The sequence below is a fragment of the Hordeum vulgare genome, chromosome 7H (assembly GCF_904849725.1).
Source record: "Hordeum vulgare subsp. vulgare chromosome 7H, MorexV3_pseudomolecules_assembly, whole genome shotgun sequence".
NCBI classification, from domain to species: domain Eukaryota; kingdom Viridiplantae; phylum Streptophyta; class Magnoliopsida; order Poales; family Poaceae; genus Hordeum; species Hordeum vulgare.
The window spans coordinates 23,986,394-24,008,524 of record NC_058524.1 but is presented as its reverse complement, the minus strand read 5'-3'; the positions used below and the strand labels follow the sequence as shown (position 1 = coordinate 24,008,524).

Below are 22,131 nucleotides of genomic sequence, written 5' to 3'. Positions count from 1 at the left end.
ACTCCGATGCGGATTGGGCCGGTGACAAAGTGGGACGAAAATCCACTTCCGGTGCCTGTCAGTTTCTTGGACGCTCCTTGGTAAGTTGGTCCTCGAAAAAGCAGAATTGTGTTTCTCTCTCCACGGCCGAGGCCGAATATATTGCAGCCGCAAGCTGTGCAACCCAACTGCTATGGATGAGGCAAACCCTAAAGGATTGTGGTATCACGTATCGACACGTTCCTCTTCTCTGTGATAATGAAAGTGCCATAAAGATCTCCGAGAACCCCATTGATCACCCTAGCACAAAACATATTGATATTAGGTATCATTTCTTGAGAGACCATGTGCAAAAGGGTGACATTGATATTACCCATGTGGGTACCGACATGCAGCTCGCCGACATTTTCACCAAGCCACTTAGGCGTGAACTTGGTATCTTGGAGCTTGATAACATAACTTGAAACCTTGCACACATACACACACTCACATTATATTTGTGTCTTGATGTGGGCATGCATTTAGGGGGAGTGGGTCATAATTTTGTGTTTTGAGCTTACAAAGTATGCATAAATCAACTTCTGTCCACAAGTAGTATAGGTAATGCTTGTAGGCAACTATGTTCGTCCTCTTTGTGAGAAACCATGAAAAATCATAATCTCATCATCAAAAATTCCAGAATCAGCCTCTGCCTCCTCCTCTCTCTCGGTCGTCCGACGTGTCTCGGACTTCCGGCGGCTTACCTCACTCCGGACGTCCGACCAGTGTCGGTCGTCCGACGGCAAAATCCTCTCCGGACGTCCGACGCTTGTCGGACGTCCGACACATCGGGGCCTATAAATAGATGGGCGCAGGGCTGGGCTTTGCCCTAGCCCTCACGCGCCCCCTTTTTCCCCAGCAGCCGCCGCCGCCAGCACCAGGAGCGCTCACCCGCGCCGCCACTCCCGAGATCTGCCCGATCTCCTCCGCCGATCCTTCTCTTCTTCCTCTTCTTCCTCCGCGGGATCCATCTGCAGGTATCTCCTCCGTTCCCCTCGCGTTTGGTTCCCTCTCTCCCAAGTCCACGTGTTCGTTCATATGGTTTGACCATGTTCATTCCTCATTTGGGTTTCCATCCGTGTAGGTTGTGGTGCACCATGTCCAGGGTTAAGCACGCTGCCCGGAAGGACGTTTGCTGGCTCATCCGCTCGTGCCCGTACTGGCACGGGGTCGGACTCGGAAGGGCAACGTCGTCCCTTCAAACGGACTGCCCGGCGTTCTCCGTCTCCACAGCTCCCCTCGTCGTCTGATGGTGATGGATCTGACTTCGAGGATGAGCTTGCTGCCGAGGACCGTGCTGACCAGCCCGCCGATCGGAGGTCCATGCCAAAGCCCGGGACTCGCAGGGCGTCCTATATGCCACCACCTCCTCCTGCTCAGCCCGCAGGTGAAGCTCGTCGCATCTCACTTGAACCCCCTCCTACCTTAGGTCGTGAAGTCACGAACTTCACCACACTTGCCAAGTCTTCATACCTCACTTTTCGCCGCGACATTGATCAATTCTCTGTCGTACGTGACTCTACGGACTCACGTTTCCGCACACATGTCCAGGCGGACATTTTTACTACAGTCATAGTTCCTAAGGGTCTCTCTGTTCATCACTTCATAGATCTTGAGCATATCCGCATGCACCCGGCGAAATACCCGGGTGCCATTGAGCTTATTGAGGCATCGGGGCTTGCTGCCCCGTTTGCTTTTCATCGTGATTTTAACGCTACTGCCATTCGCCAGTTCTATGCCACATGCTTCTTTGCTCCAAACCACACCGTTAGCTGGATCACCTCTGACGTTCGCTTCATAGCTTCTTATGATACGTTTGTTGCCGCACTTAGTTTCCCCAACTCCGGCTTCAAAATACATAGGAATGATCCTAACCATGCACCTAAGTCCATTGAGGCGTGTGGGTATCTCCTCAAACCACTCCGTGAGCTTGATGCGGATGAACGCGTGAAGGATCTTAACCAGGTATCCATCTGGCGTTCACCTTACTTTATCATCTTTCAGTGTCTTATCCGCACCATCTATCCCAAGATGGGTGATAAGGGCTCTTGCAGTGGCTACTGTATTGACATCATGTCACACTTGTACGAGCACCCCAAGAGCAAAATTAATGTGCCTCACTTTCTCTGGCATGAGATTCGGCTTGCTAGTTTTCAATACAAGCGAGCTTTCCCTCATGCCCCCTTCATCCAGGCTCTTATTAATCATGTTGCTGATTTTTCTGTTGCTGTCACTCACACACATCGCAACTGGGTCATTCCCGCTCACATGGCGGATAACTATGCTCCCAAGAAAACCCCATCCTCCACATCCACTCATCGCACTGCTGCCCGGTCAGCAACCCCCTCATCTAGCTCCGCTCCTCTCGGTCGCTTTGCCAACTTCATTAGCAAGGCACATTCTGCTATGATGAAGGCCATCTCTTTCCAGTGTGGTCAAACCCATGATGTGGTTTCTCGCCTAGTCTCCTCCAAGAATGCCCTCAAGGCTCGTCTGAGAGACTCGGGCGCTCTTGATGTGAGTGATGATGAGGCCCTTCCTGCTACTCCTCCTTCTGACTTTGGCTTCCCATCTAGTCCTGAGTGGGCTGATTTCCTTGACGAGGCTGGTGGCAGTGGCTTGCCTGACGATGAGGATGATGCTGATGATGATGCTGATGAGCTCTGAGCATGGTTGATGTTGTTGGTGCCTCCCTTTTTGGTACTTGGTGCCAAAGGGGAAGTAATGTATCGTAGTTTTTAGTCTTTGTAGATTTAGTCTAAATTTGCATGGTTGAGTAATGTAATGGATAAACTCATGTATGGCTACTTATGAATGTTGTGATTGCTATGGATTGCTATGATATCATCATAGGCTATTATGTTTTGCTCCAATACTTCTATGATGATCTATTGTCTTTCTATGATGATCTATTATCTTTACATGATGATCCATTATATGTTCGATACACACATTAAAATGGAGCTCCGTACTAAATCTCTCCAAGGCTATAATGTATGTTAAATCTTTTTGAGACCTATGTATATGTTGTCATCAACTACCAAAAAGGGGGAGATTGAAAGTGCATGCTATGCCCCTAATCGACTTTTGGTGTTAATGACAACACATACATAGGAAACTAATCCTATTTGTTGAGTGTATCTCAGGATGGCAAGTACTTTAGTAGATTGAGAATTATGTGCCAAAGGTGGTCTGAGAAGATCGGGATTTATATGTCAAGAAGGCTCGGGATTGAGAAAAGATGATGTAGACTATCCTTTTGAGTTTACTATTCTTGAGTATAGGGATCCCGCACTATTAAGAGGGGATCACAGGTTTTGCGATGAACTTGCTCATACCATATCTTCACTATTCTGCTCAATACCACATATTCTCTACCCTGCTCCTATCTCAAAACAGGTCTAATGCCTCAGACTTCCGGCTCCCTCCGGACATCCGAGGGTCGGTCAAGGGTCGGACGACCGACAGGCTTCGGAAATCCGGAGCTCTGCACCAGAAGAACTTGAGCCCCATAACTCGGATTTCCGGCTCCCTCCGGACATCCGAGGGCCGGTCGACCAACAAGCTTCGTAAATCCGGAGCCCTGCACCAGAAGAACGTGAGCTCTATAACTCGGATTTCCGGCTCCCTCCGGACGTCCGAGGGCCGGACGTCCGACCTCTTCGGAAATCAGGAACCTTGCACCAGAAGAAGTTGAGTCGAATAACTCGGATTTCCGGCCTTCTCCGGACGTCCGGTCCCTGTTCAACTCATAATGTTTCCAGACATATCTACAACTCTCGGACAACCGACCCCTGTCGGACGTCCGACCCCTTGCGGACGCCCGGACTTCCGTAAACTGCCGGACGTCCGAACCCTGTGTGACTTAAAGTGTCCCCAACGGCTGTTTTACACTCCCCACTATATATATACCCCCTCCCACTTCGTGAGAGGGTGTCCAACACAGCTAGAACACATCCAAGAACACTTTTCTTCTCACTCACTCTTGTCTACACCAAATCTTAGATCCCAAGAGCATTTGTGAGTCCCTTTGAGTGTTGTTCCAATCAAAAGATAGATCGTCTCCTTCTCCTCCTTCCCACCAAAGTGATTTGTGATTTGAGCAAGTTTTGAGCAATCCCCGTGATCTTGTTACTCTTGGAGGTTGGAGACTCCTAGGCGGTAGGAGTCTTCGGAGAGGAATCAAACCATTGTGATTTCCCCCGAAAAGTTTGTGAAGGTTTGGAAGCCACCTCAAGGCTTACCACTAGTGGTTGAGAAACGCCTTCGTGGAGTTATCTCAAAGGGAGAATAGGGTGAGCCTTCGTGGCGTTGGTGTGCCTTCGTGGTAACATCCACCCCTCTAACGGTGACGTAGCTTCCCTCCAAGGAAGTGTACATCGGGATACATCCTTGTCTCTCTTGGAGTTTCGGTTATTCCTAACCCTAACTCTCTACTTGTGTTAATCCTTATTATGTACTTGTATTTGATTATTGTTTACCGTTTGCCTTACTCCACTCTAAATAGCTTACTCCTTGTCATAGCAATTATTAGGCCTACACTCATATTCCACACTTTTGCCTAAAATTGCTAAGTAATTATTAAAATTTGGAACTGTACCTATTCACCCCCCCCCCCTCTAGGTCCATCTCGATCCTTTTCAGCTGTTTTTCTCTTTTTCGAAATGGACCGCGACCAATGCTGGCCATTTGCACCTATTCTTGTTTGGAAATAGGTAAAAGGTATGTAAATTCCAATCTTAGTAATAAAAACAATATGTAGTTATTCATGTGGTATAATACATACAAACTAAATCAGTCACGCCTCATAATTATTCATCTATTATTTAAACATATTTGTACACTCAAAACAATATATATGAATTATAAAAATGTTTGGACAATTTATAACAATACAATTTTTTTTACATTACCATCCCAAAATATTATTTTAATTATACAAATATTTGCATAATTATATGTCCATTTTTATTGTTGAACGTTTGTATAATTAAAATTCATTATTTAAAAATACAAAATTTCATATGCATATTTATTCGTGGCTAATGTTTACATTATATACATTTTGAATATAAATCACGAGTAAAAATAGGGAGTGTATATTTGACATTTGACTGAAAATAAATTGGGCATCACTCAAGTTTTCTAACCAATAATAGAACAACTTAAGTCAAACCAGTGGAACAAACAAAATTACAGCGTATTCACTGATGAAGTTACACTGTAAAACACCCACGAATTACAATCATAGATCCCACGAGTTACACTCCAAATCTTCTAGAATTACACTTGTAAAAACTGATGAACTTACACTCTAAAAACTGATGAATTTACACTGTAAATACCAAAAAAGTACATTGTAAATCACCAAGAAGTACAGTGTAAATACTCAAGAAATACAGTTATTGGAGTCGAAAAATACATACTGCATACACAGCGCCTAAAAACCAGAGTTTTTAGCGCAAATCTTAGCGCCAGATCAGATGAGCGAAAAACTGAATGATAGCGAATTGAAAAACACTCGACTGTAAAATAGCAAAACCGTAAAAATATATCGCATGAATGTTTGTATTAATTATTTTGTATAATTTAAATATAAACAGAAAGTGTATAATGTTATAGGATTAATCGAGGTGGTTTTGGCGGAAAAGAAATAGGCCACACATGCTCCTTTACGTCTTCCAGGCGCTGATAGTGGGCTCCACACCACGCTGGCATGTCAAGTCGGTGTCAATTTCGTATGAGTAATGCTACACCTATAAAAGCTTACGTAAAGATTTTACGTACAAACTGATGTGTAAGATTGTGATTGGTAATTAAGGGATGAGGGCCCCACCCCCACTGAAAATCAGGGGGGAGAAGAGTTAGTTTGAAAGGTTAAGTAAACCTTTGTAAGTTTTTGTAGGTCTAGCATTATTGATTTTGTATCCATACGCGATTAGCATCATATGTGTACATTCAAACCAAGTTTTTGCATCAGTTCAATGTATGTCCCAAGTTTTAAAATCAAAATTACTGTTTGCATCAAGTTTAAGCATCATCGGTGTAATTAACTCATCAATATATAGTATAAATCTCTAGTGTTGAATCTTGAGCTGAGGGATTAAAGGTGAGGATTCTATGTAACAGGATGGAGGGTCAGGCAGTGGCTGGCCCTGAGCCCCACTCCTGGTTTCCAGCATTTGCAACACCTGGTGCATGCTCGGCCGTAGGTGCGGGTTGGGCTCGATGCACCAGAGCGCCACGCGCGCGAACTGCTCCACCCTCTCCATGTCCTCCGCGGTGTCAACGCCCGCGTCGCCGTCCAGCATCAGCTCCGTCCTTCGCGCCACCACCAGCTGCGCCGCCCAACCGAACAGCGTGACCGTCTCGTCGTCATCGTCATGGTCGTCCACCTCCACCATGCCCGGCGGCAGGTCGTCGCCGTGCACCACGCGCTCCTGGCACCTCCGGCAGCAGATCATCTCCAGCAGCACGACGCCGAAGCTGTAGACGTCGGCCTTGGTGTCCACGCGCGCGTCGCTGCGGAGCCACTCTGGCGCGATGTACCCTCGGGTGCCTCTGATGTGAGTCACCGTGGTGTGCACCTGCTCGCTCCCCAGCAGCTTGGAGATCCCGAAGTCGGTGATCCTCGGCACGCCGCGGCCGTCCAGCAGGATGTTGTCGGGCTTGATGTCGCAGTGGATGACGGGGGCGGCGCAGCCGTCGTGGAGGTACTCGAGCCCCCGGGCGATGGCGACGACGGCCTCGGCACGCCAGCGCCACGGCGGCCGCCTCTCTTGGGGTTGGGTCGCGAAGAGGGCTCCGCGGAGCGACCCGCCCGGCATGAACTCGAACACCAGCATCCGGTGCTTGCCTTCCTTGCAGTAGCCGATCATGCGGACCAGGTTCCGGTGGTGGATCTGCCCGATGGACTGCACCTCGTTGGTGAACTCCTGCTCGCTGTACTCGTTGGAGTCGATGAGCTTCTTCACCGCGATGGGGTGCGACCTGATCGTCCCTTTGTACACCTCCCCGAAGCTCCCTTTGCCCAGCAGCTTCTCGAACCCGTTGGTGGCTTGGTGCAGCTCCTTCCAGCTGAACGCTCTCACACCGGAGCTCAACGGCCGCTGGCTGTCGCCGTCCCCGTCTCCGACGAGGTAGCGCCGTGCCACGAGGCCGCCGATGGTGACCAGCAAGAGGCCGGAGACGCAGAGGGTGGCGATCCCGTAGGGGCCTAGTATCTTCCTCTTCCTCTTCCCATCCGCGGGAGGAGTATTCGTATTATTCCCCTTGCGCACTTTGATGAGCGCCGTGGTCGCGACGTCGTCTGCCCGCCGGCCGTACGTGAGCGCCCCCACCTCCGCGCAGTCGGACCCGTTGATCATCAGCGCCGCCGCGCAGTAGCAGTGGCTGAGGCAGTAGCTCCTGCACTGCTCTACCGTGACCGACGGGTACTTCTTGTAGTACAACGAAATCTCCCAGGTGGTGTTGGGCATCTCCACGAGCGAGAACTCGTCGGAGCTGGCGCTGCAGCTGCTGTGCGTCTCGAACTCCGGCGTGCAGCCGCTGTCGGTGTGCTGCGCGTCGACGTAGGTGTAGCCGCTCGGGCACAGGCAGCTGAGCCGGTCTTTGGTCTCCATGCAGTACGACCCCGGGCCGCACAAGCCCTGCCTCAAGGTCGTCGCCTTGGTGCAGCCTCCGTCGCCGGGGAGCGCCCCCGACACCGTCCAGGACGCATCCTCGCCGCCGTCTCTAGGGCTGGTGTAGGTGCGGACGATGCCGTCGGTGTCCATCCTGGCGAACCGCAAGTAATTGCCGCCGTTGGGACCGCCGACTTCCGCCGGCGAAATCAAGGTGTGAACGGTGCCATCGTGAAGCGTGTAGTTGAGGAAGCCCCGGTCGTCCAGGACGACGGTGGTGTTGTCGCCGGAGCCGTAGGTGTTGGTGGCCCAGTAGGAATTGTGCTGTATGTGGCCGGTGAAGAGGTCGATGCAGAGGACGATGTTGCCGTCGGGCTGGGCTGCCAGGCTGAAGCGCCCCGTGGCGAACTCCCCGTCCGCGCGCTTGGAGAAGAGAGACCCCCCGAGGCTCGGAGCCAAGGGCTGTCCTGGCAGCAGCGTGTCCGTCGGGTACCGGAAGCTCTCCCAGAGCACGGTGTCCGTGTCCCCGTCGCCGCCGGTGGCGAGGAACCGGACGTTGCCGGAGTCGGCCAGCGCGAGCACGGACCCGCGCTGCATGCTGGGAGTCGGGGCCCTCCACAGCTCCTGGCCGCCGCCGCCGTCGGTGAGCGTGAGGTGGCCGTCGGCCGTGACGCTGAGGACGGACTCGGCGGTGGCGATGGGAGCGCTGCCCATGGTTGTCTTTTTCGCGAACCACACCACGGACTGCGGCTGCGGCTGCGGCTGCGGCTGCGGCTGGCCGTCCCCGTCCCCGAGGCGGAACCACGTGGCGAGGACGAACTTGGTCGGGTCGGAGTCGAGGGCGCGGAAGCCGAAGGCGAAGCCGCCGGACGGGCTGGTGATGTAACGGGGCGGCGCCAGGGCGTCTCCCGCGGTGAGGTTGGTTCGCGCCATGGCCGCCGGCAGCAGACCGGTTTGCTGGGCGGCGAGGCAGAGGAGAGCAAGGCCGGCCAGCAACGCCTGCGCCTGCATGGTCACGTATCAGCACGTACTCAGCAGCGCCTGCATGTGCATGGTCACGTATGAGCGTTCGTGCTGCTGCTGCTGCTGCTGCTGCTGCTCCTCCTCCGTAACCTATGGCTGTTACTTTTATTTTTCGACGAGAACTTCTGAATGTTACTTTTATTTTTTGACGAGAACCTCTGACGAGCTGCTTTTGATTTCACCTGGTGGCTAGTCCAGTGTAGGCGTGGGTGACTGGTCGAGATGGTCAGTCAGACCTCCCCTGACCTTACGACAACGCCACTCGGTGGCAAAATGCTAGAAAAATTGGCTTCTCTCTCGCCCAGTCACGGCCGGCGAGCGTCAAAAGAAAAGGGAAAACCGCGACACGACCGACCAACTTCCACTCCCCATCCCCGACCTCTAAACTCCAACCTCGGCCATGGGCCTGCAAGCCACTCGGATAGGTTCTTGGGTCGGGTCGACTTGGGCCTGCCTGTCTTGTGGGCTTGCTTGCCAGTTCCGTCAGCCTGGTCATCGTCTTCAAGCGTCGTTGGTGAAGGCACACTCACATCCCCCTCTCCCCCCCCTCCCCCCACCAGCTTGACCCCAAGCCGTGGCTTGAGGAAATCTCCGTCGCAAAGCGTTTAAATCTTTCCAAGTGGCATCGTCAGGACTTGAATCACTCCACATAATCAATCCCTGTGCCACTGTCTTCTGACCAACTTGGCGGACGCGAGTTTGCGGAACAGCCACAGGAACCTGCAGTTGAGAAGAGGCTGATGGCAACTTAGATTGTACTGCAATCGCAGGTGCTATCACCTTCTTGAGTTGTGACATATGAAAGACTGGATGGATCTTGCTAGTGGGAGGTACCAGCAAACGATAAGCAACTTCACCAATCTTTTCAACAATTTGATAAGGTACGAAATACTTGAATGACAGTTTGTGATTAGCTCTTCTCGCAACAGTGGACTGCACATATGGTTGCAACTTAAAAAATACCATATCACCAACTGCAAAGCTTCTCTCAGTCCCGTGTTTATCAGCTTGAGTTTTCATCCTTTGCTTAGCACGATGCAAGTGCTCAGATACAGAATCAAGTACTACTTGCCTCTCTTGCAGCCGGTGCTGAATGTCAGGAGCCACATTGTCACTAGCAGTAATGCCAAAGGAGTGAAGTCTAAAATAAACCCTAAACTCATACGACCTGTCGGAATTAAACCCCCACGTCTTAATCCCTGCAATCCATACCCTATGCTTTCTGATCCCGGTAAAGCTTAACCCTACCTCGAACCTATAGCAGTTTAAACAAGTTTGGTGCACCGGAAAAGCCAATCCCCACTGGGATAACCGTTTGCTTTCACTGACTATGTAGTGCCACATGTCATATGAAAGGATCGATATGGTTGGCTAGAAGGGGGGGTGAATAGACAACGACCACTTTTTAATTAATCTTAGCAAGTTAAGGTAAACACTATACGGGTTCACAAATAATATGACAAAGAGGTGACCCCTATAGAAGCTAACAGCAAGAGCTATTAAGACAAGTAAGATATAGTCACAAGCAAAAGCAAATACAAAGTAAAGGTTAGAGATAACCACAAGTGGAACCGATGGAGACGAGGATGTGTTACCGAAGTTCCTTCCCTTTGACAGGAAGTACGTCTCCGTTGGAGCGGTGTGGAGGCACAATGCTCCCCAAAAAGCCACTAAGGCCACCGTATTCTCCTCACGCTCTCGCACGATGCAAGGTACCGTGATTCCACTATAGGTGCCCTTGAAGGCGGCGACCGAACCTTTACAAACAAGGTTGGGGCAACTCCACACAAAGCTTGGAGGCTCCCAACTAAACAACGAAGCTTCACCACAATGGAATATGGCTTCGAGGTGACCTCAACTGTCTAGGATGCTCAAACACCCAAGAGTAACAAGATCCGCAAGGGATTGGTGGGGGGGAATCAACTTTTCTCTTGGTGGAAGTGTGGATCTAGGCCTTCTCAACCAATCCCTAAAGAATCAACAAGTTTGATTGGCTAGGGAGAGAGATCGGGCACTTTAGAGCTTGTGGAGCAACAATGGAGCTTAGAGAGGTAAGATATAGGGTTCCTCAGCTAGAAGAACCCTTTATATAGTGGGGGGGAAAATCAGACCGTTTTCCCACTCTCTGCCCGAGTACCAGCGGTACTACCGCTGTGCCTGAGCGGTACTACCGCTGCCTGGCGGTACTACCGCTGGCTGCAGCAGTACTACCGCTGAGCCTCCAGCGGTACTACCGCTGACACCAGCGGTACTACCGCCGGCCCCTTGGTAGTGCACGAGCACTACTACCGCCGAGAAAGTCTTCGCAAAAGGGTCCGTCCACAAACTACCGCTAGGTAGGTGGAACAAAACACCTGGAGCGGTACTACCGCTGACCAGGGGCGGTACTACCGCTGGCTAGCGGTACTACCGCTGGGTGCAGCGGTACTACCGCTAGCAGTCCAGCGGTACTACCGCTGAGGACCATTTTGCAGAAAAACTCAAGACGAAATAGGCGAGGGCCGCTCCAACCAAGGAAGGGGAGAATGTGAAGTGTGCGTGTGTAAAGATAGATTCCACCCAAATCTTTCCACTACGGATCCCCTCTTAATAGTACGGCTTTCCTATGACTCAAATAAAAAGAATCGTAGAGAGCGCCGTGCTTCCGTTCCGGAAGAGAGGAGACGTGTCATCTTGTGCCGTTGACGAGTGTTACCTGAAACCTTGACACACACGATTAGTCCTGTACGGTACTGTCATCAATCACCAAAATTACTTAGGCATAAACTATGCCTCAACAATCTCCCCCTTTTTGGTGGATTGATGACAATACCGGATTTGCACATATAATAATATGAGAATAAAAAGATAGAGATATATGACATATGACTCACAGCATATGATGGTAATAAATCTAATCTCACATAGGAAAGATCATGACTCACACAAGATAGCAAACGAATCAAACCAAGTTCAGCGCAAACCATACGAGATAAAGCAAAGCAATGCAAAGTTCGAAATGAAAGAAAATCCTAGACTCTCTCCCCCTTTGGCACAAAACACCAAAAAGGGGCACACCTAATGCCACAGGTAACTACTCCTCGTCTTCAGGATCACCAGACTCGTCTGTCCCCTCCTGGTCGGTCTGCTCCTCCTCTGCTGCCTCATCGCCAGACCACTGGTATCCCTGAGCGTGCATCCAAGTGGCCTCCGGAGTGATGTCGTTCTCTGAGCCGCTGGAGATGTCCACATCCAAGGTCCTGAGAACACGCTTATGCCTCTGGCGGCTCTGCTTCTGAGCCACATGTGTCTGGTACTGTCCCTTGGCCTGCATACAGAAAAGTGTCTTCATCTTGTCCTGTAGTTTGATAGCCCAAGATGGCATGGCAGACGAGTGGGACTGAGAGGCAGTTCCTCTGTCAGCAGCGGTCTCTGTATCTGTATCCATGTGCTGAGAGGATGTAGATGGATTGGCCCACTTGTCCTTGACGCGAAGCCTGATTGGGTCATGCACAATGTAATCAGACTGTGCGTAGAGCACCTCATCCGGAAAAGCCTGTTCCCACTTATGGCAAATGTATGCAAACAGGTAAGGCCCGTAGATAGGAACCTTACGATTGATGATGCAGTTCCAGAGCTCTGTGAACATCACATATGCAATATCCAGCTGAGCAGACTCCTGAGACATAGCATCCTCACACAGTAACAACATCTCAGCCAAGTAGCCATGTACCTCATCGAAGTTACCAATCCGAGGAAAAAGGGTGTTGCGAAAGATCCGATGCATGATGTCCAGGTGCTTGGGAAGCACCCCCTTCCTCAGATACAGTGACTGCAGTCTGTCCTTTGCGGAGGCCCTATCGGTGGGGGCTGCAGCATGTGGACGCAGCCCAAGAGGAGTGTCAGCACCCTGAAAGTCAATGTGAAGGAACTGCATGAACTCAGTCCAGGAACCGGTCATCCTTTTTGACCCAGTCATCCAGATCATGGAACGCTGATCATCAGGTGAGAAATGGACTGTGACATAAAACTGGGCCACTGCAGTGGGATCAAAGTCCGTCTTGAAGGTGATGATGTCTTTGATGCCCAGTTTGTCAACCAGAGAGAGGGCATCACCAAAGTACTCCATGTTCCGCTGGAGATGTGCCAGATCAATCCACTGAACAGAGACATGGTTCTTCTTGAAGGAAGCAATAACATCCCGATAAATCCTGCACTGGTCCTTTACCCAGACATTTTCAACCCCATCAATCACTTCCCTCTCCTTGAGATAAGGGTTCTTGGTGCGGAATTGCAGAAAGTCCTTGGGGGACATAGTACGGATATTGACCCTCTTCTCCTTGTGAGCGACCTTCTTGAAGGTCTTCTTCTTGGGAGGCAGACCACACGTGGCAGACCCCTCGGGCACCTCTGTGTTGCGAAACTGTTTGGATACCGTGTCCCGTGGGGGGTTCGACCGGCGAGCAGAGCCACCTGTGACACAGACCACAAAGCGAAAAAGAGGCGACAAGAAAAGTCAAGGCAATGAGACTTGAAAACGCAGAAAAAGTAAACATGCATTGCCAAGCATAAAACAAAACAAAAAATACACCGTGAATGCTGTTGGAATTATGCCCTAGAGGCAATAATAAATGTATAGTTATTATTATAATTCCTGTATCAAGGTAATAGTTTATTATCCATGCTATAATTGTATTGAATGAAGACTCATTTACATGTGTGGATACATAGACAAAACACCGTCCCTAGCATGCCTCTAGTTGGCTAGCCAGTTGATCGATGATAGTCAGTGTCTTCTGATTATGAACAAAGGTGTTGTTGCTTGATAACTGGATCACGTCATTGGGAGAATCACGTGATGGACTAGACCCAAACTAATAGACATAGCATGTTGATCGTGTCATTTTATTGCTACTGTTTTCTGCGTGTCAAGTATTTATTCCTATGACCATGAGATCATATAACTCACTGACACCGGAGGAATGCTTTGTGTGTATCAAATGTCGCAACGTAACTGGGTGACTATAAAGATGCTCTACAGGTATCTCCGAAGGTGTTAGTTGAGTTAGTATGGATCAAGACTGGGATTTGTCACTCCGTGTGACGGAGAGGTATCTCGGGGCCCACTCGGTAATACAACATCACACATAAGCCTTGCAAGCAATGTAACTTAGTGTAAGTTGCGGGATCTTGTATTACGGAACGAGTAAAGAGACTTGCCGGTAAACGAGATTGAAATAGGTATGCGGATACTGACGATCGAATCTCGGGCAAGTAACATAGCGAAGGACAAAGGGAATGACATACGGGATTATACGAATCCTTGGCACTGAGGTTCAAACGATAAGATCTTCGTAGAATATGTAGGATCCAATATGGGCATCCAGGTCCCGCTATTGGATATTGACGGAGGAGTCTCTCGGGTCATGTCTACATAGTTCTCGAACCCGCAGGGTCTGCACACTTAAGGTTCGACGTTGTTTTATGCGTATTTGAGTTATATGGTTGGTTACCGAATGTTGTTCGGAGTCCCGGATGAGATCACGGACGTCAAGAGGGTTTCCGGAATGGTCCGGAAACGAAGATTAATATATAGGATGACCTCATTTGATTACCGGAAGGTTTTCGGAGTTACCGGGAATGTACCGGGAATGACGAATGGGTTCCGGGAGTTCACCGGGGGGGGCAACCCACCCCGGGGAAGCCCATAGGCTTTGGGAAGAGACACCAGCCCTTAGTGGGCTGGTGGGACAGCCCCAAGGGGGCCTATGCGCCAAGAATAAAGAATCAAAGGAAAAGAGAAAAAAAAGAGGGAGGAAGTGGGAAGGGAGGGGGACTCCTCCCACCAAACCAAGTCCAACTCGGTTTGGGGGGGGAGTCCTCCCCCCCTTGGCTCGGCCGACTCCTTGGGGGGTCCTTGGACCCCAAGGCAAGGCACCCTCCCTCCTCCTATATATATGGAGCTTTTAGGGCTGATTTGAGACGACTTTCTCACGGCTGCCCGACCACATACCTCCATAGTTTTTCCTCTAGATCGCGTTTCTGCGGAGCTCGGGCGGAGCCCTGCTGAGACAAGGTCATCACCAACCTCCGGAGCGCCGTCACGCTGCCGGAGAACTCTTCTACCTCTCCGTCTCTCTTGCTGGATCAAGAAGGCCGAGATCATCGTCGAGCTGTACGTGTGCTGAACGCGGAGGCGTCGTCCGTTCGATACTAGATCGTGGGACTGATCGCGGGATTGTTCGCGGGGCGGATCGAGGGACGTGAGGACGTTCCACTACATCAACCGCGTTCTCTAACGCTTCTGCTGTACGATCTACAAGGGTACGTAGATCACTCATCCCCTCTCGTAGATGGACATCACCATGATAGGTCTTCGTGCGCGTAGGAAATTTTTTGTTTCCCATGCGACGTTCCCCAACAGTGGCATCATGAGCTAGGTTCATGCGTAGATGTCTTCTCGAGTAGAACACAAAAGTTTTTGTGGGCGGTGATGTGCGTTTTGCTGCCCTCCTTAGTGTTTTCTTGATTCCGCGGTATTGTTGGATTGAAGCGGCTTGGACCGACATTACTCGAACGCTTACGAGAGACTGGTTTCATCGTTACGAGTAACCCCCTTTGCTCAAAGATGACTGGCAAGTGACGGTTTCTCCAACTTTAGTTGAATCGGATTTGACCGAGGAGGTCCTTGGATGAGGTTAAATAGCAACTCATAGATCTCCGTTGTGGTGTTTGCGTAAGTAAGATGCGATCCTACTAGATACCCTTGGTCACCACGTAAAACATGAAACAACAAAATTAGAGGACGTCTAACTTGTTTTTGCAGGGTATGATTGTGATGTGATATGGCCAACGATGTGATGTGATATATTGGATGTATGAGATGATCATGTTGTAATAGAAATATCGACTTGCACGTCGATGGTACGGCAACCGGCAAGAGCCATAGGGTTGTCTTTATACTAACGTTTGTGCTTGCAGATGCGTTTACTATTTTGCTAGGATGTAGCTTTAGTAGTAATAGCATAAGTAGCACGACAACCCCGATGGCGACACGTTGATGGATGATCATGGTGTGGCGCCGGTGACAAGAAGATCATGCCGGTGCTTTGGTGATGGAGATCAAGAAGCACGTGATGATGGCCATATCATGTCACTTATGAATTGCATGTGATGTTAATCCTTTTATGCACCTTATTTTGCTTAGAACGACGGTAGCATTATGAGGTGATCTCTCACTAAAATTTTAAGACGAAATTGTGTTCTCCCCGACTGTGCACCGTTGCTACAGTTCGTCGTTTCGAGACACCACGTGATGATCGGGTGTGATAGACTCAACGTTCACATACAACGGGTGCAAAACAGTTGCGCACGCGGAACACTCGGGTTAAGCTTGACGAGCCTAGCATGTGCAGACATGGCCTCGGAACACATGAGACCGAAAGGTCGATCATGAATCATATAGTTGATATGATTAGCATAGGGATGCTTACCACTGAAACTACTCTCGACTCACGTGATGATCGGACTTGGGATAGTGTAAGTGGATCATGAACCACTCAAATGACTAGAGAGATGTACTTTTTGAGTGGGAGTTTAGCATATAATTTGATTAAGTTGAACTCTAATTATCTTGAACATAGTCTAAGTCCACTTTGAATATATTTGTGTTGTAGATCATGGCTCACGCGACAGTCATCCTGAATTTTAATACGTTCCTAGAGAAAGCTAAGTTGAAAGATGATGGAAGCAACTTTGTAGACTGGGCTCGTAATCTTAAGCTAATCTTACAAGCTGGGAAGAAGGATTATGTCCTTAATGCTGCGCTAGGAGATGAACCACCCGCTACGGCTGATCAGGATGTTAAGAACGCTTGGTTAGCACGTAAGGAGGACTACTCAATAGTTCAATGTGCAGTCTTGTATGGCTTAGAACCGGGACTTCAACGTTGCTTTGAGCGTCATGGAGCATTTGAGATGTTCCAGGAGTTGGAGTTTATCTTTCAGAAGAACGCCCGGATCGAGAGGTATGAGACCTCCGATAAATTCTATGCTTGCAAGATGGAGGAAAACTCGTCTGTCAGTGAACATGTGCTCAAAATGTCTGGGTACTCAAACCGTCTAGCTGAACTGGGGATTGAACTCCCGCAAGAAGCTATCACTGACAGAATCCTTCAATCACTGCCGCCAAGCTATAAAGGCTTTGTGTTGAACTACAACATGCAAGGGATGAACAAGTCTCCCGGCGAGTTGTTTGCGATGCTGAAAGTCGCAGAGTCTGAACTCCGTAAAGAGCATCAAGTGTTGATGGTGAGCAAGACCACTAGTTTCAAGAGAAACGGCAAAGGCAAGAAGGGCAATTCGAAGAAGAGCTGCAAGCCTGTTGCCAATCCGCCGAAGAAACCTAAGGCTGGACCTAAGCCTGAAACAGAGTGCTTCTATTGCAAGGGTATGGGTCACTGGAAGCGCAATTGCCCCAAGTATCTGGCAGATAAGAAGGCGGCCAAAGAAAAATCAGGTATATTTGATATACATGTTATTGATGTGTACTTAACCGGCTCTCGTAGTAGTGCCTGGGTATTTGATACCGGTTCTGTTGCTCATATTTGCAACTCGAAGCAGGAACTGCGGAATAGACGAAGGCTGGCGAAAGACGAAGTGACGATGCGCGTAGGAAATGGTTCCAAGGTTGATGCAATCGCCGTCGGCACAGTGTCACTTCAACTACCATCGGGATTAGTGATGAACTTAAATCATTGTTATTTAGTGCCTGCGTTGAGCATGAACATTATATCTGGATCTTGTTTATTGCGAGACGGTTACTCTTTTAAGTCTAAGAATAATGGTTGTTCTATTTCTATGAGTAACATCTTTTATGGTCATGCACAGAATGTGAGAGGATTGTTCATATTGAATCTTGATAGCGATACGCATATACATAACATTGAGACCAAAAGAGTTAGAGTAAACAATGATAGCGCCATATTTTTATGGCACTGCCGTTTAGGTCATATTGGTGTAAAGCGCATGAAGAAACTCCATACTGATGGACTTTTGGAGTCACTCGACTTTGATTCACTTGACACGTGCGAACCATGCCTCATGGGCAAGATGACTAAGACTCCGTTCTCCGGAACAATGGAGCGTGCGAGTGACTTGTTGGAAATCATACATACCGATGTGTGTGGTCCAATGAGCGTAGAGGCACGCGGCGGATATCGTTATTTTCTCACCTTCACTTACGATTTGACTAGATATGGTTATGTCTACTTGATGAAGCACAAGTCTGAAACATTTGAAAAGTTCAAGCAATTTAAGAGTGAAGTGGAAAATCATCGTAACAAGAAGATCAAGTTCCTGCGGTCTGATCGTGGGGGTGAATATCTGAGTTTCGAGTTTGGTGCTCACTTAATACAATGTGGAATTGTTTCGCAGTTAACACCGTCTGGAACACCACAGCGTAATGGTGTGTCCGAACGTCGTAATCGTACTTTGTTAGAGATGGTGCGATCTATGATGTCTCTTACTGATTTGCCATTATCGTTTTGGGGTTATGCATTAGAAACAGTTGCATTCACTTTAAATAGGGCACCATCAAAATCCGTTGAGACGACACCATACGAACTGTGGTATGGCAAGAGGCCAAAGTTGTCGTTTCTTAAAGTTTGGGGATGTGATGCTTATGTCAAAAAGCTTCAGCCTGAAAAGCTGGAACCCAAAGCGGAAAAGTGCGTCTTCATAGGTTACCCAAAAGAGACAGTTGGGTACACCTTCTATTTCAAATCCGAGGGCAAAGTGTTTGTTGCTAAAAACGGAGCTTTTCTCGAGAAGGAGTTTCTTTCGAGAGAATTGAGTGGGAGGAAGATAGAACTTGACGAGGTTGTCGAACCTCTCATCCCTCTGGATGGTGGCGCAGGGCAAGGGGAAACCTCTGTCATTGCGACGCCGGTTGAGGAGGAAGTTAATGATGATGATCATGAAACTCCAGTTCAAGTTTCTGTTGAACCACGCAGGTCGACGAGATCACGCGCTGCTCCAGAGTGGTACGGTAATCCCGTCTTGTCAATCATGTTGTTAGACAACAATGAACCTGCGAATTATGAAGAAGCAATGGTGGGCCCAGATTCCAACAAATGGCTAGAAGCCATGAAATCCGAGATAGGATCCATGTATGAGAACAAAGTGTGGACTTTGGAGATACTGCCTGAGGGCCGCAAGGCTATTCAGAACAAATGGATCTTTAAGAAGAAGACGGACGCTGACGGTAATGTGACCGTTTATAAAGCTCGACTTGTGGCAAAAGGTTTTTCACAAGTTCCAGGAATTGACTACGATGAGACTTTCTCTCCCGTGGCGATGCTTAAGTCCGTCAGAATCATGTTAGCAATAGCTGGATTTTTCGATTATGAAATCTGGCAGATGGATGTCAAAACGGCGTTCCTTAACGGTTTCCTTAAGGAAGAGTTGTATATGATGCAGCCCGAAGGTTTTGTCGATCCTAAAAATGTTGACAAAGTGTGCAAGCTCCAGCGATCCATTTATGGACTGGTGCAAGCATCTCGGAGTTGGAACAAACGTTTTGATGAGGTGATCAAAGCATTTGGGTTTATACAAGTGGTTGGAGAATCTTGTATTTACAAGAAAGTGAGTGGGAGCTCTGTGGCGTTTCTAATATTGTATGTAGATGACATATTACTGATTGGAAACAACGTAGAGCTTTTGGAGAGCATAAAAGGTTACTTGAATAAAAGTTTCTCTATGAAGGACCTAGGAGAAGCTGCTTACATTCTAGGCATTAAGATCTATATGGATAGATCAAAACGCCTCATAGGACTTTCACAAAGCACATACCTTGATAAAGTTTTGAAGAGGTTCAAAATGGAACAGTCCAAGAAAGGGTTCTTGCCAGTGTTACAAGGTACGAGATTGAGTAAGACTCAGTGCCCAGCAACTGATGAAGATAGAGAGCATATGCGCTCCGTCCCCTATGCTTCAGCCATAGGTTCTATCATGTATGCGATGTTGTGCACTAGACCGGATGTTAGCCTGGCCATAAGTATGGCAGGTAGGTTCCAGAGTAATCCAGGAGTGGATCACTGGACAGCGGTCAAGAATATCCTGAAGTACCTGAAAAGGACTAAGGAGATGTTTCTCGTGTATGGAGGTGACGAAGAGCTCGCCGTAAAAGGTTACGTCGATGCAAGCTTTGACACAGATCCGGACGACTCTAAGTCGCAAACCGGATACGTATTTATTCTTAATGGGGGTGCAGTAAGCTGGTGCAGTTCCAAGCAAAGCGTCGTAGCAGATTCTACATGTGAAGCGGAGTACATGGCTGCCTCGGAGGCGGCTAAGGAGGGTGTCTGGATGAAGCAGTTCATGACGGATCTTGGAGTGGTGCCAAGTGCACTGGATCCAATAACCTTGTTCTGTGACAACACTGGTGCCATTGCCTTAGCAAAGGAACCACGGTTTCACAAGAAGACCAGACACATCAAACGACGCTTCAACCTCATCCGCGACAACGTCGAGGAAGAGGACGTAAATATATGCAAAGTGCACACGGATCTGAATGTAGCAGACCCGCTGACTAAACCTCTTCCACGGCCAAAACATGATCGACACCAGAACTGTATGGGTGTTATATTTATTACAATGTAATTCACATGGTGATGTGAGGGCTAGATTATTGACTCTAGTGCAAGTGGGAGACTGTTGGAATTATGCCCTAGAGGCAATAATAAATGTGTAGTTATTATTATAATTCCTGTATCAAGGTAATAGTTTATTATCCATGCTATAATTGTATTGAATGAAGACTCATTTACATGTGTGGATACATAGACAAAACACCGTCCCTAGCATGCCTCTAGTTGGCTAGCCAGTTGATCGATGATAGTCAGTGTCTTCTGATTATGAACAAAGGTGTTGTTGCTTGATAACTGGATCACGTCATTGGGAGAATCACGTGATGGACTAGACCCAAACTAATAGACATAGCATGTTGATCGTGTCATTTTATTGCTACTGTTTTCTGCGTGTCAAGTATTTATTCCTATGACCATGAGATCATATAACTCACTGACAACGGAGGAATGCTTTGTGTGTATCAAATGTCGCAACGTAACTGGGTGACTATAAAGATGCTCTACAGGTATCTCCGAAGGTGTTAGTTGAGTTAGTATGGATCAAGACTGGGATTTGTCACTCCGTGTGACGGAGAGGTATCTCGGGGCCCACTCGGTAATACAACATCACACATAAGCCTTGCAAGCAATGTAACTTAGTGTAAGTTGCGGGATCTTGTATTACGGAACGAGTAAAGAGACTTGCCGGTAAACGAGATTGAAATAGGTATGCGGATACTGACGATCGAATCTCGGGCAAGTAACATACCGAAGGACAAAGGGAATGACATACGGGATTATACGAATCCTTGGCACTGAGGTTCAAACGATAAGATCTTCGTAGAATATGTAGGATCCAATATGGGCATCCAGGTTCCGCTATTGGATATTGACCGAGGAGTCTCCCGGGTCATGTCTACATAGTTCTCGAACCCGCAGGGTCTGCACACTTAAGGTTCGACGTTGTTTTATGCGTATTTGAGTTATATGGTTGGTTACCGAATGTTGTTCGGAGTCCCGTATGAGATCACGGACGTCACGAGGGTTTCCGGAATGGTACGGAAACGAAGATTAATATATAGGATGACCTCATTTGATTACCGGAAGGTTTTCGGAGTTACCGGGAATGTACCGGGAATGACGAATGGGTTCCGGGAGTTCACCGGGGGGGCAACCCACCCCGGGGAAGCCCATAGGCTTTGGGGAGACACACCAGCCCTTAGTGGGCTGGTGGGACAGCCCCAAGGGGGCCTATGCGCCAAGAATAAAGAATCAAAGGAAAAGAGAAAAAAAAAGAGGGAGGAAGTGGGAAGGGAGGGGGACTCCTCCCACCAAACCAAGTCCAACTCGGTTTGGGGGGGGAGTCCTCCCCCCCTTGGCTCGGCCGACTCCTTGGGGGGTCCTTGGACCCCAAGGCAAGGCCCCCCTCCCTCCTCCTATATATATGGAGCTTTTAGGGCTGATTTGAGACGACTTTCTCACGGCTGCCCGACCACATACCTCCATAGTTTTTCCTCTAGATCGCGTTTCTGCGGAGCTCGGGCGGAGCCCTGCTGAGACAAGGTCATCACCAACCTCCGGAGCGCCGTCACGCTGCCGGAGAACTCTTCTACCTCTCCGTCTCTCTTGCTGGATCAAGAAGGCCGAGATCATCGTCGAGCTGTACGTGTGCTGAACGCGGAGGTGCCGTCCGTTCGGTACTAGATCGTGGGACTGATCGCGGGATTGTTCGCGGGGCGGATCGAGGGACGTGAGGACGTTCCACTACATCTAACGCGTTCTCTAACGCTTCTGCTGTACGATCTACAAGGGTACGTAGATCACTCATCCCCTCTCGTAGATGGACATCACCATGATAGGTCT

The 22,131-nt window shown here is 48.9% G+C and overlaps 1 protein-coding gene across 1 annotated transcript; it reads right to left on the bottom strand.

Annotated features, from left to right (window-relative positions):
• Window positions 1–6,084: 6,084 nt before the first annotated feature.
• On the bottom strand, window positions 6,085–8,651 carry LOC123408078 (G-type lectin S-receptor-like serine/threonine-protein kinase LECRK2). Its single transcript, XM_045101278.1, has one exon. It carries the CDS (start codon window positions 8,649–8,651, stop codon window positions 6,096–6,098), a length of 2,556 nt encoding a protein of 851 aa, XP_044957213.1. The 3' UTR covers window positions 6,085–6,095.
• Window positions 8,652–22,131: the final 13,480 nt, after the last annotated feature.